The following is a 17,389-nucleotide window of genomic DNA, read 5'->3' as shown; positions in this document are numbered from 1 at the left end:
ACCCCTCTCTCTCTCTTTCTCTCCCTCTATCTCTCTCTTCCTCTGACCTCTCCCTCTCTCTTTCTCTGACCTCTCTCTTTCTCTGACCTCTCTCTCTCTCTCATCTCTCTCTGATCTCTCTCTCTCTGATCTCTCTCTCTCTGATCTCTCTCTCTCTCTCCCTCTCTCTTTCTCTGACCTCTCTCTTTCTCTGACATCTCTCTCTGATCTCTCTCTCTCTCTCTGATCTCTCTCTCTCTCTCTCTGATCTCTCTCTCTCTCTCTCTCTCTCTCTCTCTCTCTCTCTCTCTCTCTCTCTCTCTCTCTCTCTCTCTCTCTCTCTCTCTCTCTCTCTCTCTCTCTCTCTCTCTCTCTCTCTCTCTCTCTCTCTCTCTCTCTCTCTCTCTCTCTCTCTCTCTCTCTCTCTCTCTCTCTCTCTCTCTCTCTCTCTCTCTCAAAATGCCCCAACATTTACACTTCCATAACTGATGCATACTAGCCAACTTCAGCTGTTCACCCTCAGCTATAGCTCCATGTTTTTATTCTTCGATTCATACAAAAGGAATGGCTCACGGAATAGCATAAGAATATTTCACTGACAAAATGGACATTAGTTTGTTGGCTTTTGGGACGTTGAGTGACTTGTGTGTGTTTCCCCTCCGGGTCACTCTCTCTCTCCTCTTCCTCCTCCTCCTCCTCCTCCAGAGACGTATCGGTGGAGCTGCCCTTTGTGCTCATGCACCCCAAGCCCATAGACCCCGCCATGTCCCGCCCGCAGTCTGGTACGTACCCTCCCCCACCTCCTGCTCTGAGCCGGGTCCTTCCACTGGAGCAGTCTGCTCGGACCAGGAGTTTATTTAAGGTCAAACTTGTTGCAGGATGGTTGTGCTGCTTCGGAAATGCTCTTTATTTTTTAATTGATCATCAGGGCTACACGCTGTAGTCAAATGTAAAGAGTTACAGTCTGTTTTATTTCTAAGTCTTTATTTAAACCATATTATTCTGTGTATTGAGATTTTTAATTTTTTACTTTTTATTTATTTATAGACATTGCGGTCATTACGTCAATATTTCAAACATCGTCATATACGATATCATAGCGTATTGCGACAACCCTAACACAATGGAGACAATGGGGCTGTTTCCATGGAAACGTTGCTCTTATTTACATTTGTGTGTGTGTGTGTGTGTGTGTGTGTGTGTGTGTGTGTTACAGCTGTACCAGACCTGGACCCACCCATTGACACCAACTTGATAGAATTTGAGACCAAGTGAGTACGCAGTCTGACCCCCTCCCTACACAGAACCACCTTATTCTCTCCGTAGAACATACCAGAGCACCATCATTAGCAGTCACCTCGTCATGTACGCCGTCGTCTCGGGTAGGTTATTGCTTCGGCGTTGCGAAGCAGTTTATTCAGTAAAGTGCAGTTGTGACTTTTTTTTTTTAGAAAAAGTTGTGTCTTCTGATAAGCTCGGGTGACAAAAAGTCCTTGTGGGAGAGCTGTGCTTTTAAAACGACTACGTGGGTTCATTTAAAGTGGACACTCCCCTGCCACGGTCTCAGTGCGAAAGCACTTCTGTCGCACTTCTGCTAGTGCGTGCTCCTGGTGCTTTCCATTGAGTCAGGGCTCCTATGACCGTTCGGGCTTCCGCTTTTTCTGACGCGTCGCCTCAACGTTTGATTTTAGCGTCAAACGATCACAAGATTAACCTAATCAATTTTTTCAAATTGATTTATAGAAAGGGCAGAACAACTCGACACATATCTGTATATCATTTTTGATTCGAAGAATTTTCTTTTGGACCATTATGTGTTTTTTTTTTTCTCAGTTACAAAGTTTTTTTTGGTGGACTTGGTGAATAAATACATCATGTTTTCAAACTCAAAAATAATCGTTTGAATAATCGTGTTTTCAATATTGACCAAAATAATCGTGATTATGATTTTTCCCATAATCGAGCAGCCCTACTGGTAACCGCAAACTTTGAATAACCGTAACAATAACCCAATGGCGGGCAATTAGGATCCATATTTACATCTTATCCGACTTTTTTTTAAAAACGTCGGATGAGATGTGATTCACCAGGTGACGTAAATCAAAAGTTGAGGCGACACATTATAAGTGGCGATTTGGACCAGGATCGATCCATAGCACACATAGCGTCCCTCTCCCCGTGTAATCAGTGGCGGTAGGCGAGGGCGTCGACGTGTCGTCCCCTAGCAGGGAGGCTGACACTCTCTCCTCTCCTTCACAGCAGCAGTATCACCCAGGACGACGACTTCGTCTTCGAGGACTTCGCCCGTCTGCGGCTCAAGGGCATGGTGGATGACAAGGAGGAGGACTGCTAGGAGAGCGCGCGCACAGACACACATAACACGCACACACATACACAACCACACGCACGCATTAACACACACACACACACACACGCATACTCAAACATCGTATACACGGGCACATACACAGTCCCGAGTTATGAAACACAAGAGGAAACATTTCACAAGTAACGCGCATCCACCCCCCAGCGCTGGGGGCTGATCGGCCGGCGGGGGGCCCGTGGGGGTCCGTGGGGGGGGGGGTCCGCGGGCCGAGGGGACTTCCAGCGGGCGGGTCTCTCGCCCCTGCTCGTTGCCCCGCGGCCGTTCGTTGTGCTGCCAATGTTCTGTCTTCACCCCCCCCCCCCCCCCCCCCATCGCCCTCTCTCTCTGTCTCTGTCTCACTCGCCCTCTCTTCTCTTCCCCGGACAGGGGTCTCTGTGGGCGGGGTGGATTGATTGACAGGGTGGTTGGATTGACAGGAGGGTTTGATTGACAGGGAGTCCCGGCCGGGCTTGTGTATTCGGTGGAGGATTAGGTTTGGGGAGGGTTTTCTCTTTTGGTCGGGATTATTATTATTTGTTCACAACAAGACTTCTGAAGTGTCTTAGGTCTAGTGTCTTAAGTCTTGTGTCTTAGGTCTAGTGTCTTAGGTCGAGCCAAAGCGCAAAACACAGGGGTTGGCGTCCAGGGACGGCGTCCGTGAGGAAATGGCTTGTGTGTGTGTCCCCCCCCCCCCCTCCATGCCACACACACACACACACACACACACTTATGCTAATCATAGCCAGGGCTTTTAATTGCAAAACAAAACAAGAAACGGGGCACCGAAACTAATATTGGCTCAAGTAGCCATATCCCGCCCCCCCTTAACCCCCATCCTCCTTTCCGAAAAATTGATTCAAATTTGCCAATTTCCGGTCTCCAAAGAGAGCGGTGAAGCTGATTGGGTCCTAGAAGTACTTAAGTATTGATCCCTTCAGGAGCCAAAAGAAAAACGTTGTTTTTAAGATAGAGCGCGTCGAGCAGCAAGCATTTGTGCTAAAAAAATAAAATGTCCAACTCTTTCTACAACTTGTCAATTGCCGTCTTATTACAGGATCAATATATGAAACGGTCAAGATGATATTTTACAAATCGCTAAGGACCGCTGTTCTACACAGCGACTCATGAAGGCAGGATGTTTTGAAGCCGGTCCGGATGGGACAGGTGCAAGCGTTGATTTGCAGGATTTCACCAGCATTCCCATTCTGCCCTGTTTCCCAAGCGTTCCAGGCGTGCTTTCCAAGCGTTACTTTCTGTATAAAACGAATAGACACGTCTACTGCTGCAGCAGCCAGTCCACTAGCATTTCAGCTGCTGTTTAAGCTCCCTCAATAACCCACACAGACACAGACACACACACTTTTCCACCTTGTCCTCAGCCACAGTTATAGCTGCACTTTACACCCGAGACTCTTGAGTCACCCGCTGTGGAACGGACTCTGACTGAGACGAGTGTTTTGGCTAGGGACACGCACTTCCTGGGTGCATTAGTGGCAGACACCTGACCAGACTAGACCACGAATATCACGACTCGAGATTTTCCACGAGCCGGTCCTTTTGATCGACGGCTCACCCCGAGACCTGGACCATCTGTGACGCGAGTAATGCAGACCGGGTCCCCGACTCTGGTCTAAAAGGGCACACCCTCGCCGCCGCCCCCCCCCCCCCCCCCCCTCCAAAATGCTTGCTTACAGCACAACCACCACTTTCTTTCCATGTCCACGTTCTCCCGACCCGCGGCCCTAAAACCCGGGATTGAGCCGAGCGTCTGAGCGGCTGCATGATGGCGGCTGTGGGATGCTGCGCTAGCATAAAGGTGAGGTTCGTGTCGGTCCGCAGGCCTCTACTGCTTCGTGTCGTGTCGTTCTCAGCATGAATGTCGATAGCCGTCAGTCGTTAACATGTTTTGCGTGGTTATCCCTGAGATGTACGTCTCCCCCGTGTGGCTCACACGGGCGCTGCCGTTTAGGATTGTTTTTTTCTTCTCTCATTGGACGATACCCCAAAGTCTATTCTTGTTTTAGTTTTTTTTGGTTTTATTTGTTTCCCGAGGAATTGAAGGATGCTTTTTTGTTTCTTTAGTCACGTATATGCATCAATTTCCTCCCCCCCCCCCCCCCCCCCCCCTTCTTTTTTTTTTCTTTTTTTTGTATATCGCGCAAAGGAAGCTAGAGTCTGCCTTGTTTCACAGTCTGTTGTAATATAACTCCCATTTCATATGCTCACGGAAAATTTAAAAAGAAAAAGAAGAGCCTTCGGTCCGGACAGGAGGCGGTGGCTCTAGAAACAGTCACGCTTGCATTTGCTTTAGTTTTAGTTTCGTTCTCTCTTCAGCCACAAACCACTTAGATTTACTCAGTCTGTAACTTTAAATTCATAATAATAATAAAATAAAAAACCCTACGAAGTAACAGCGGGATAAATATGAAGCATGTTCTGTTTAGTTGACTTCTTCCAAGCGGTGCTGTGACGCATACGAGCTGTGATCGTTGTCCTCTCTATCATCGTACGTCTGTGCGGTTTTCTGTCGCGGCGCCTCTGCTGAGTGGACATGTTTTGAACAAGTGCCATGTCCACTGGCCTTTTTCATTCTTTTTTTATTTTATTTCTTCGATGCTCGCCATTTATGTCTGTAAACACAGGAAGTCATTTCTGCTGATGGGACGTATGCCAGAAAAAAAAAAGATATATGATTATTATGATTATATATTATTATTATTATTATTATTGCTATGATTATTATTATTGTTATTAACTGTTATCACCATTATTACTTCTACTGTATCATAATTGAAACCATGATTATTCTCATAATCACTGAAGAAAATCAAATGTTTTTGCCATTTCATTTATTTTTATTTTAGATTTTTATTTTCTATTTTTATTAAAGTTTAAATGAGCTAACCTACACCGTGGTGAATTGTGTGACTACAATGATGGGTGAAGGTGAGACTTTTGAGAATGAAAAGTACAGTATTACTCTTGTAACTACGACTATATAGTATGAATAATTATCACCAGGGTAACACGATAGACTACTATTGATTATTAATGATGAAACGTCTGTTCTAGTACATCCATGAACAATACATGGAACTGAGCCTTTAAACATGCTTTGACAACACGGTGATGCACAAGGTCATGTGACGAATATCCAATGGAAAATGGAAAAATACCATGGAACCAATGCTAATAATAGTACATAGGTTTTCCAGAGGAAGTGGGGTTAATCAGATATTCATTTGGGAGCATTAAGTCAGTTAAGGCTGAAGATATTTTAGGAATATAGATGGTGTATCTAGGCCTAACTGCACCATGGATCTGTAACGTTAAAACTTTATTTCGGTAATGGTAATATATGATCTATGTAGCCTACAATAGATCATATATATATGTCCGATACACTTCGAAGCCCTCATGCGTAATGTGATAACAAAAATTGTATGCCATTGTATTTCGTAGGTCTGATAGGATCTATTTTATTGGCCAAGAAAAACGTTTATCAATATTCAACTTTTTCATAATAAATGCTGAAAATTATCTTGGGTAGGGCCTATGCTGTTTGTCCACAAAGGGGCGCCGTAAACACGTTATGGTCGGACGTCCCCTGGAAACACTGGATCCCTTTGAAATCGCGTCTACCTCTTGCGTTAACGCGGTAGATGATCCTCATGATTTATTTTATATTTTAAATTGTCAATTTTTTCCTTAAATTGGTTCCAGAAAGATTAATTATTCTAGTGAAAAAAACTATCCCCACGAGTATAGAATACATGTAAATGATAACCCAAATTCTGTAACACAAGGCATACATTTATATTTACACCCACTTTATTGCAGACAAATTTCCTTACATCAAAAACCATTATACTATTGAAGAGAACTGCTCCAAGGGATATTCAGGGTAAAAACAGGTTATCTAGTCAAAACATCCGGAGAACTCAGAATTGGAGAAGACCCACATGCATGCCTTGATTCTACACACGCACACACGGTAAACACACAACACTGAACACCAGCGACCAAACATTTTAGTAGGTTAGCTCCAAGACAAGATAAAACCAGAGTGACTCGACTACATTTCAAGTATTCCCATCCCTCCAATTACTGCAACATTCACACAGCAAATGAGGTGGCTCCTTTTTAAAACAAATAAATAAAAGAATGCATGCTTTGAAAAAGGTCAACAAGAGACAGTGTAACAACAAGCCCAACAGAGGAATGATAGAGGCCCTTCTACATCACAACAACCACCGAACAGGTGGTACAAATAAATACGAGAGGGTAAAAAGGCAGCCAGCTTGCCTTAGAGAAGACAAAACAAAACAAATATAACTACAATATATCCAAGTGTATAATCATTGTAACCATGTACGATTTCCCAAAATACTTTCAATAGACACCAAACTATTTCCCAGCCTTCAGTTGTCAACTAGGCAATAAAATATGCCCGTGTGGCATCACGATATAGACGGACGGACATAAAATGGAATATCTTGATAGCATGTTTTGATCCTTTTCTCCTCGCTGTACATCCGTGTTCCGATGGAGGAGGCGTGGCCTCGTGCGGCCCCGGTTGGTGGAACGGTAACCTAGGTGACCATGTACTCCTGCCTCTTGTTGAGGCGGACCTGGCACAGCGAGACGGCGCCCACGGCAACGTAGACAGCCGCCGCGATGAAGCAGTTGACGCCCACCTGGTTGTACAGGCTGTAGATGGCCTGGGGTGGGGCCTTACTGCGGACCACAACGAGGAGCAGGGTTTAGAAAGGGTGAATGTCGTGGCTCTATGTTTAAAGAGGACGGGGGGGGGGGAGAGAACACGTGCTCTTTCGCGTCAACGCCCTGCAGCGTATTACTGATAGAACAATGACCATATGATCGGGAGAAAAACAATCTATAATGATTTTTAAAAAAACGAAATAAAATGACAAGCAATGGCTCACATTAACTTCCCCAACAATGTTACCGGGTATGTATTTACGCGTGCAGGGGTTGACATTACTAACTAAAAATAAAATAAAATTGATAATATCAAGCGAAAAATATGTTTGATCTTAAAACAAAAGCCTTTCAGCTGAGGTGTTGGATGGAATTCCAGTGTGCCAGCTTCCTGAACATCTTTTTGGAGAATTTGCATCAACTGTTGAATTGTCATGTGGTACAGGAATCAGGCTATTAGGGCAGTTTGTTTATAGGATTGTCTACGAACTGCTGACACTAAATGGAGATATAGAGCAGCACCATATTTTGTGTGGTAAGAGTAGTGTCCGCAAGAATGACGTCGTGAATAGCTGAGTGGAACTCTACCCAAGTAACGAGCTCAGCCGCCGGACACACTAACGAGTGGGTGGAGGTTCACAGCTGACTGCCATTGGTAATAGTCCATGAGGCAGAAAATGTGTATTGTCAGTATTAATCAAGACAAAAGTAAGAGGCCTTTTCTGGCATAATAACTATAAAGATTTCATGGCATGACATTTGTAATAATCTCTCAACATCACCATGTGCTGCAATACTCATTAATTTTAGTATAGATGTCAGTATAGATTTCTTCAAATGTCTTTATAGTGGTGTGATGAGACGACATCACTTACTCATTCCGAATGTCCTCTTCAGTAAAGGGAACATCTTCGATCAGTACAGCTGACTTGGCACTGAAGAAAATACCCAGCATCCCCTGATAGGGTAGAAACGACAAACAGGTCAGTTAAAACCAATCAAACATTAAACACATGGTGGCTTTATACAATATGACTTGGCCTATAGGACATGGTGGCTTTATACAATATGACTTGACCTATAGGACATGACCTGATGACACACGATCGCTATACGTCACGACACAAGCTAACCATGATCCATGAATAAATTGCACAGTCAACCATCGATTCCTTCACAAGGGAATGCTGTGCATTGTAATACTGTCCACATTGCTAAGTGTGCCTGCTCTTGTCCCAAGCATTAAGCATGTTTTACTGACTGAATTGGTTCATCGTGGACTGTCAGAGGTTCATACAGTAGTGACTGTAACAGGCGGAAGCTCCTCACTCACGTCTGTGGTCACATGACCACCAGGTCCCGCCTTCATGCTACCTTTAACGTTAGCATAGTGTTAACTAGAGAAATAACGATATACTGCTTTATTAATCATTTCATGGGCTGATAGTCGGCTAGGCCTCACTCGGTTGAGTTTGGTTAAATAAGGAGTTTCATCTAGAAGGGTGACACTCGTCATCCATTTTAAAATCGTCATTAGTTCGAGGAATATAACTACATTTATGCAACGTTATAGTCTTGGTAAATAAAAACAGTTGCATGACACGTCTTGCACAGGGCAATATGTCCTGATTACAAAAACGACCTTTCTATAATCTGACCTGAAGCCATATTATTTTGCTCTGCGTTACAACCAGCCCTTAATCTACTTACCAGCATGATCACTCCCCAAATGCTGATCACTATTCCACATGCTGCCATCTTAGGCCCGCAGAACAAAAGGGACGGCATGTTTACGTTCCTCTAATCGATCCAAATAAGTGTTTTTAATACAAGAAACGCCGTTTCATCGAAGGTTGACTGTCGGTCCAGGCCCCATCAGTTTTCTCTGGTTGGTTGAGAAGTGTTCGGCAAATTTCGGCCACAATCGTTCTCTGAAACCAGAGAACCAATCATAATCTTTCAAGAAATAAACCCCGCCTATTTCCTTTAGATCCACCAATGAGATTCAAGTAGCAAATTCGCGCAGTATTCCTTTTATACCTCAACATTCGCAAACATGTTTGTACTTTGCGATATTTAGTTAATCTACAACCAATATAGGTATAGATAGCTTTCATTTAAACAAATACATTTGCACTTCCGGCGTCTCGGTTTTTGAGCGATAATCCGTCAACCTCAATGGAAGCCCGCTAACGAAACCTACGGATGCATTCGCAAGCTAGCAGTTAGCACTGTGCATTGTTTATGTTTTGAAGGAAGAAAATCAAACTATAAACCAACTTTCTGAAATACCTCATCAAAATGACTTCTGCCTCTGCGAAAGTAAGTCCTAGCCTAATACCCCATGGTTTCGCAAAGCAGCCTTTGAACGTAAAATACAAATGAAGCATCTGCTTAAGAGTGTCAATCGCTACTGAAACACCTATCGGCCGATTGATTATTTTCCATATCGCTGAATGGGGCGCTTGCTTTTATGTTCTCTGTGATCTCTTATTGTCGATGTTGGGTATCTGGCAGGTGGGCGAAATCTTCTCAGCAGCGGGGGCTGCCTTCACGAAGCTGGGGGAGCTAACCATGCAGCTGCACCCCGTGTCGGACTCCAGTCCTGCAGGGTAAGACACAAACCCATTGATACAGTAACACTGGTACTCACACCCCTTTCTGTTTCATCCTTCTTTTTATTCCGTGCAAAACAGCGTATCTCAACTAGAAAGGTCTTACTTTTGCATCAATTGCCTCGACGTCAAGACACAATTGCCTTTGCATTTTCTTTCTATTTTGTAATGTTGTTTTGGTTATAGTTTAGTAATCCGGCGCAAGATGACATCTCGCACATTTGTTTGGCACATTCTCATCATAATTTATATTGATTCCAGAGCCAAGTGGACAGAGACAGAAATCGAACTGCTTCGGTTGGCAGTGAAACGCTTTGGCGATGACCTGAACAACATAAGCACAGTGATTAAAGAACGAACGGTGTAAGTCTTAACACCTCTCTCATTGAAGTGCGTGAGCGTGTGAGTGATGGAAGTGAAAGATATTTATACATCAATCAAAAAAAATCCTATTAGTTTGCACTGCTTGGTGACAATAACATTTCCATTAGCATTGTATTTGTTGGTCCATAAAGGTTATTTAGTTTATCCCATTGTATGTAACAATACAATGTGTTTTTTACAAAACACTTTAAATATCCTTGAGCAACTTCACATGCCCATGTGCACATAGACACAACGCCAATTCAGCTCAAGCAGACTGGCCTGTATTGGTGAATGATAAGCATATCTGTGTGACCAGAGTATCATGTAATCAAACATCCGTGTGTGTCCCAACCTGTGCAGAGCCCAGATAAAGAGCACGGTGAAGAGGAAGCTGTACGAGGACAGCAGGGTCCCCATCTCCTCGGAGTCCCCCAAGAAGACCATGAAGAAAACCACGGTTGCCATGGCACCCCCGCCGACACAACCCGCCCCCACCATGATTGCCGTACAATCCTCGCAGGTCGTCGTGGCGACCGGAATGCAGAACAGCCCCTCTATGGCCCCGCCCATCAAGAAGCAGAAAACTGCAGGTGAGGTTTCTTTGTTCTTTGTACAAATGTATTCTTCAGTTATTCTTGCAGTAAGTAACCACAGTTGCTACACTATGCATTAAGGTGTGGTACTTTGCATCATTATTGCAAGCTCTCTTTTAGACCGTAGGCATTGAATGATGTCAGGGAGGAACATGAGAATACCTAAGTTTACAAATGTTTGTCTGTTTATGCTCATCGGGAATAATTGAAACAACCCCTGGCATTTAGTATGTTATGCAATGAATTGGATTGGATTGCTGCCTTTCTCTCCCCAGTGTCATCATCCCTAGTCTGAATCCTATCAGTTGTGATGGAGATGACCGTGTCCAAGTAGCTTGTGCCTCTCCCTAATCCCTTGTTCCATGTCTCCTCTCCTCCTCCTCCTCCTCCTCCTCCTCCTCCTCCTCTACACGTGCAGACGTGACACTCAGTGCCCTGAACGACTCGGACGTCAACAGTGACCTGGTCGAGGGCCTCGGCTCTTCCAGCAAGAAACTCAACTTTGACCAAGGTGAACCAACACAGTTCTTATACGTTCGGTGGGGTTAAGAAGGGATCAGTGGCTGGTAAAGTGTGATGTCATTTTTTGTTTTATTTTGAAATGGCATTAAAAGTAAATCAGTTTGATCCCAATTCTCCCAATGTATGCATGTATAACGTGGGGATGGTGGTTAGGAAGTTTGTGTTCCAGCTGACTTCTGGGTTTGAATCCCTAATGTCTACAGTCTAACCTGTAGTTGTCCTTTAACACGATGCCACCTATCCCCTACTGACTCCTTAAAGAGGACCTAATATACTACTTTTCTGGTCTTAATTTCTTATCAATGACTCCTATAGCGCAACCTGACACGAATCACAGCACAAAAAACGATGTAGATTTTCGAGAAACTCTTCCTCTCATCTGGACGCTTTCAGCATTCTCTGTCAACGCTCGGTTTCGTCCTTCTCCGCCCCCTCGCCCCCCTTCTGCCAACCCAACTCCGTTGTGATTGGTTACCTTCTTTTAAGCGCGCGGGCGGGCAGATTTGACCAGGCATATAGGGGCGCGGCAGGAGTGCCTCTACGTAGATGATTTCCCGGAAATGTGAACAAGTGAATCGCAAACGTTGTCCCGAGTGTTTAGCGCTCTGCACAGCCACCCCAGACTGTCAGCAGGGAATACGTCGAAATGCATGTACGGCATTATTTGACACTTTAGTATGGTTAAACATGCCTATCAATCATTATAACAACGTTTATAGGTCATAAAAGTCGAAAAAGCATAATAGGTCCCCTTTAATGACAAGAATCATTACTTGTAGAGATCTCCTTGCAATTTGCTTTGGATGAGGTTCTGATAAATGACTAAACGGTCATTAGTTATGATGACATGATGTGACCCAGGTGATGCCTTCTTTATCAAGCAGCCATCTTGGTTCTAAGCGTGGCTGGGCGGGGGCCAACCGAATGTGTCTGTCAGGTGAATAAGGCTCACTAAGCTCCAGTGAGTGAAACAAACCCTGACAAACCTGAACAAATCCACCGCATCAGCGTGGCGTCTTATTCGACTCCTGGCAGCGTTTTCACCCGCCTGCCGGACTAATCAATGGGAGCTTTCCAAGGAACGAAATAAAGTAAAATCGCAGAGCTGAAATTATTTAATGGCACCACTTTCGCTCACAAATGAAGGCATCAATCTTTGTGCACAGATTGTTTTCAATGCACAAAGTAACGTTTGGCGGTGCTCCCTCTTGAGCACATATCACACACACTTATTCGCACTACTATCATGACACATTCTCCAAGAGCACCGTAGCATATCTTTTATCGTCATATTATCCATGTGGATATTTTATTTTATTTATCATCTCGTTTACGTTGTATGTATTTGCTGTGTCGAGCGACTGCGGCTTTGAATTTCCCCTCGGAATCAATAATGTATTCATCCGTCTGTCATGGCAGGGGGACGTGGCACTAATGCCAAGGTGACGCGCTCCGTTCCCCCTCAGCCATCTAACCAGCCCTCCTCTCCCCTCTCCCCCACCTCCAGAGAGCCTCAACCTGGACTCCAGCCTCATCATGAACTCCAGCGATCTCCCTCTGCTTTCCCGCTGAGATCCGCACCGCACCGCGTCTCCGACTTGAGGATGCTCCCAAAGGACCCCGAAACCAAGCAGACTGAATCAGCCGGGCCCTGGAGGGGACCCAGGCTCAGGAGCTTCCGAGCTACGGTTCTGTCGTTCTGTGTGAAACTATCCTGGACAGAACTCTGACCATAAACAAAACGAACATTACTCGGTTGTCAAAACGAACATTACTCGTTTTTTTTTCGTGTGGGGAGGGGGGGGAGGGGGGGGGGGGATGCAGGTTTTCAAGACCATTTTTATTGTTATTTATCTTTTAGGAAAAAAATATGTACGGATAAATAGCGTATCAAATTGTAGCTTTTGTTAGTTATGGGTAGGAATAGTAGTAACCAGCCAGCCACTACAAAGATTTTAGTACTTTTATATAACACAATGGATGCTCCTGGTTGAAGAAGACACAATACTTTGATATAGCGAACACATAACTTTTTTATTGTTTAAGGTTTGTGTACAAAATGATGAACAATATTGTTTTTGTTTAGTCAGTTTGAATATGGGTCTGTTAAAATCAGATATCCATTTTCACATACATGCCTGGAGGATCTGAAATCACAACTGGTTCTGTTTAAATCTTATTTAATCTGGATACAAATACCACTAGTCAATATGTCATGCTAACACAACGACATAGTGCTCTGGTTTCATTAAGAATTATGTTCAGATTGATGGAGTTATAGGCTTTAATTTGGTAGAATTAATCTACCAGACCAGTATTTTAATTTTAAGAAGGTTGTTAAATGATGGTCAACATATCAAAGGTTTCCTAAAAAGAAAAATGTGTGTGTAGATGATGTGGTGTATTTGACATTGTATAGTGGCACCTATTCCCCCCTGAAGAGCTTACTGTGTACCTTATGATAATCAAGATAATCGTTTCAATATACCAACACCTGCCATGAGTAATGTATTAACCGACTTTTCATGCTGTTTAGTAAAAACTAAAACGGTGTCTCGCGTCTCATATGTACAGTATATTTACACATACAGTTTGTGCAGATGTTCTAATAGTGAGAACTACCTACCTTCTACCTCAAAGACATTTAGCTATTTGATTCCCTTGGACTTGGAAAGGCCAGAAAAAATAAGAAATTCATAAAAAGGCTTTGGTATAATACAATTTATTCAATACTTTTCATATACAATATATAATAAGGTGTATTTGCATTATTTTCACTATAAAATGTATCATTCTTTGTACATATTACAGCCAGGGGACACTCAGAATGGAATGAATCAAAATATATATATTTAAAAAAATACATAATATTTTGTCATATGTAGAGAAAGAAAAAATAGCTCTATGTGCAGTTGTAGATGTGCTTTCAGAATACATTTCTCATGATTCTGTCCTAATAACATGTATGCTGAAGCTGCTTCCTTCAACACTCAATATCGTTTAAGAGTTCAGGAATCATTGTAATCAATGGCTTCGGGGCTTTAAGGGCATTTACGTTTCAGAGTTGAACGTATCCCAAGACACAGATGGGCGTGACACATGAACGTCCACGGTTTGCCAGACCTCTAACACACACGGATCTCAACACCACAGTGATGTCATAAGACAGACGCGTTCCACGGTAGAATCCCTTTCCACCTTACTCATAAACACAGAAATATGATGATTGCAAGCATAGGAAATTAAAAGGCCTTCGACAAGAAACGGCAACAACTGTGAAACCAGTAAGGAAAATCCATCCAGAGCAAGGAAATGGAAATACATTTGGACTAGCATTTTAGTTTACCCTTGCTTGCTTCAAAAGTGAATTCCTCGTGACTACAGTTCCATTGTGTACGTGTTTCACGTATGCTCTCAATCGTCGTATGGAGTACCGTGACATTTTTAGTTCAAATGATAACATTCAAAAAACAATGCGTCTCGAAATTGGAGAATATCTTTGGATTTCGGCATTATCTGATTTTTCTGGGACTACAGAAGAGTATGGCGGTTTGAGGAATAGTATTGATTTAAACCAGAATGAAGAGGTTCTGAGATGTATTGCTGACGAAGGCCAAAAATAACCTGTGAGATAAAGTACTCTGTGAAGTCCTCCGAAAGACAGAGAGCCCGAGGACACAGATCTCCCAAGGACACAGACCTCCAGATTATAGTGTTGCTGTCACCTCTTGTCATCCCAAGATATTGAAACTCTGCCGAGCACATGTATCAAACACAGACAAACAAGCCTAGCCTCTTCTTATTTAAATGGGAAATGTATCTGCATGTTAACAATCACAATAACTCCCACTGCACAGAATGAGAAGTACACAATAAGACCTTTTCATTTTCTCACCTCAAACAAAATATTATCTTCAGAGTTCTAATCCATACAAAGGACTTCCAGGATGATTTAATTTAGCTTTAGATACATCGACCTAATCCACTGTATGGACAGAAAACACTTTAAACAGGATTAAAGCTGAACGACATGACTATACAACAAAGAAAGTATAAATATTGGGTTTGGCAATTTATGTGTACAGCAGTGTATCCTGATGGGCTAGAACTTTATTGACTGAAAAAATATACAATATGATAGTTTTAAACCAAAGGGGGACATTTTTTAAGAAATGTCGAACTTCCATCCACAGCAAGCATTACACTGTTTACTTTACAAACTGTACTTCTCGAGATAGCAATTCACAATTCTTAGACATAGGATCCTTTTAAGAAAATTGGCTTGGGAAAAGGCTAATTCCTCTAACTCAGGAATTCCTAGTGATTGTCCTGAATTATTTTTTTTTTGAAATCCCAAAACACAGCTGGACAACAAGAAAGCAAAACAACAGATAATATTCCATCCAACAATAATGTCTTTGATCCATAACAGATACACTTTTGAGTTTACAAATTACTTTTCAGGAAAATAATTAAAAAAATAATAATAACACTAAGCAAATATTGCGTACAATTTTGTGCTGCACACTTTATGGAACACTGCTCATAAAGATGGGGAAAAAAACGATGCTGTATCTAATAATGTGCAAACTGGTAAAAGTGACTAAAATTTGTTCCTTTTAAATTCTTATTTTTTTAAATAGTTACATATTTAAAAAGTGGAAAGTCACATAAAGCAGATTTTTTTTTTTTCGACTTCACATTTTTACGAGCACGTGACAACATATCAAATGTATGTTGTCATTCACTCATATCAATACTTATGATACTTATTTTGGTTTGTTGTTTAGCTTTAAATATCTTGCATTATTCCCGGTGCATAAAGCGACTACATCTGACTTCAGGCCTTTCGACACCAAAAGGAATTAGATGGAATAAGCTCAGGAAATCTTCTATTTCCATTGTTATGAAAAAATGAGGGCTTCGTTCTGAAAACCAAGACCACATTAAAACACATAAAAATACAAATGAACGATGATGTGATACTGAGGAATGCATGCATTCTCAAAGCCCGCTTGTAAGACCTCTTTTTGACATCTCGCGTGCTTATGACACGTGTAGATTTGGATACTTCATACAAACTACTGCAAAAAGGAAACACGTAAAGAGATTTGTTTGGGGGATTCACTATACAAAATAAAACAAAAGAATACCCCTGGCTAAAGAAAAAGGCAGGAATGCTAGTCGCAGCGAATCCTGTTCATGTGTACAGTATTCACATATAGATACAATATCAACATAGAAACACAGAGCCAAAGGGCTCCACTACATGGGTGCTTCCTTCCACCCAAAACCCCCTCAGATAGTTCAGCTAAAGCCCTTCATAACCGACGTTTAATGGTGCGTCTTTTCAACGGTCATAAAACCGAATCTCGGCTCTGACGTAGGTACTGAGAACTGAGGCGTAGATGCGACTTGAAGACACTTCTGGAAGAAACGTATATACTGGAGAAACTAGAATTTACGTCACTAAGCAACACGCACACAGAAGTCGAGTGACGTGCCTTGAACATGGCTCTGGCAGAAGAACGTTGATGATATAGCGTGGAGACAGTACAGAACGGAACCGGGTTTTCTCTGATTTGGTTTTCGTTTACTGTTCTTAATAATCATCCACCCTAGTCTAAATTGAAAGGTTTTATCTGCCCCGCACGGCTCCCAACATCTTGATTAGAACTCAAGAACTCAAACAGAACGCGTTTCGGAGTTAAATGCGTTTCGCCCCTCAAAACATTCCAAATATGGAAAGTTCAGAATACAGAAGTTCGGTCTAGTTTGAGCAGTCAAATCAAATTTAAACTACACCCCCTGGCTATCTAGGTGTGAGCCCTTCATGTATACCAACAGCACAACAATGCAAGGTCCTCTATGTCGACTCCCCACTCAATGGGAAACAGACCACAGCGGAGATGTCTGAGCAGCTGGGCCGATAGCACTCCTAGCAGCATCCTTTCCTTCCCCCCAGCGTGTACTTCGTTCAAACTAAAGAAGACCATGTCAAGTCCATGAGCAACACTCCCGCCAGGTGACCTCAACGTTTAGTTTTCTTGCTCGCGGTCCAAGAGTAGGCTCTGTCCAGCAGACGCAGGGTCCAACGTGGGCGTGGGGTCACATGTCACGTGATCACAGAGCAAAAACAAAGCACCACAACGTCTGGTCAACTCCAATGGTACAGCAGTCGATGGGCGGGACATTGATCACAATTGAAGGTGTGTGATTGGCTCCTA

The 17,389-nt window shown here is 42.9% G+C and overlaps 4 protein-coding genes across 6 annotated transcripts in view; 2 read left to right on the top strand and 2 right to left on the bottom strand.

Annotated features, from left to right (window-relative positions):
- Nucleotides 1-5,252, top strand: part of LOC132461410 (arrestin red cell-like) — a 15,783-nt gene extending 10,531 nt beyond the window's left edge. Inside the window, exons 10-12 of the mRNA XM_060056498.1 lie at nt 618-761; nt 1,196-1,250; nt 2,239-5,252. Of these exons, the coding sequence (XP_059912481.1) occupies nt 618-761; nt 1,196-1,250; nt 2,239-2,332 (293 nt within the window). The 3' untranslated portion in view covers nt 2,333-5,252. The remainder of the gene's footprint in view (nt 1-617; nt 762-1,195; nt 1,251-2,238) is intronic.
- Nucleotides 5,253-6,157: 905 nt separating this feature from the next.
- On the bottom strand, nt 6,158-9,003 carry rnasekb (ribonuclease, RNase K b). The gene is made up of 3 exons (XM_060057425.1): nt 8,777-9,003; nt 7,942-8,024; nt 6,158-7,081 (listed from the first exon to the last, which is right to left on the bottom strand). The coding sequence occupies exons 1-3, from the start codon at nt 8,852-8,854 to the stop codon at nt 6,937-6,939; spliced, it is 306 nt and encodes a 101-aa protein (XP_059913408.1). The 5' UTR covers nt 8,855-9,003; the 3' UTR covers nt 6,158-6,936.
- A 62-nt stretch (nt 9,004-9,065) lies between these two features.
- c7h17orf49 (chromosome 7 C17orf49 homolog) lies at nt 9,066-12,931 on the top strand. Its single transcript, XM_060057424.1, has 6 exons — nt 9,066-9,388; nt 9,584-9,678; nt 9,943-10,044; nt 10,408-10,637; nt 11,059-11,151; nt 12,670-12,931. The coding sequence occupies exons 1-6, from the start codon at nt 9,368-9,370 to the stop codon at nt 12,732-12,734; spliced, it is 606 nt and encodes a 201-aa protein (XP_059913407.1). The 5' UTR covers nt 9,066-9,367; the 3' UTR covers nt 12,735-12,931.
- A 1,824-nt stretch (nt 12,932-14,755) lies between these two features.
- The window catches only part of LOC132461920 (P2R1A-PPP2R2A-interacting phosphatase regulator 1), a 7,136-nt gene continuing 4,502 nt past the window's right edge, over nt 14,756-17,389 (bottom strand). For all 3 annotated transcript variants that reach the window (XM_060057423.1, XM_060057420.1, XM_060057422.1), the window contains one exon: nt 14,756-17,389. This exon is cut by the window's right edge and continues 297 nt beyond it. The gene's annotated coding sequence lies outside the window, so the exon portion shown is untranslated.

Source organism: Gadus macrocephalus, chromosome 7 (genome assembly GCF_031168955.1).
Source record: "Gadus macrocephalus chromosome 7, ASM3116895v1".
In the NCBI taxonomy this organism is placed as follows: domain Eukaryota; kingdom Metazoa; phylum Chordata; class Actinopteri; order Gadiformes; family Gadidae; genus Gadus; species Gadus macrocephalus.
This window is presented reverse-complemented; position numbering and strand designations above follow the sequence as displayed.

Bases quoted from the DNA above. Each gene is read 5' to 3' on its own strand.
- rnasekb (XM_060057425.1), bottom strand. From the start codon at position 8,854: ATGCCGTCCCTTTTGTTCTGCGGGCCTAAGATGGCAGCATGTGGAATA. The intron at 8,025-8,776 runs GTAAGTAGATTA...CTACCCTATCAG, and splicing joins TTTGGGGAGTGATCATGCTG to GGGATGCTGGGTATTTTCTT. The intron at 7,082-7,941 runs GTAAGTGATGTC...TGTGGTCCGCAG, and splicing joins GAAGAGGACATTCGGAATGA to TAAGGCCCCACCCCAGGCCA.
- c7h17orf49 (XM_060057424.1), top strand. From the start codon at position 9,368: ATGACTTCTGCCTCTGCGAAA. The intron at 9,679-9,942 runs GTAAGACACAAA...TATTGATTCCAG, and splicing joins TCGGACTCCAGTCCTGCAGG to AGCCAAGTGGACAGAGACAG. The intron at 10,638-11,058 runs GTGAGGTTTCTT...CTACACGTGCAG, and splicing joins CAAGAAGCAGAAAACTGCAG to ACGTGACACTCAGTGCCCTG.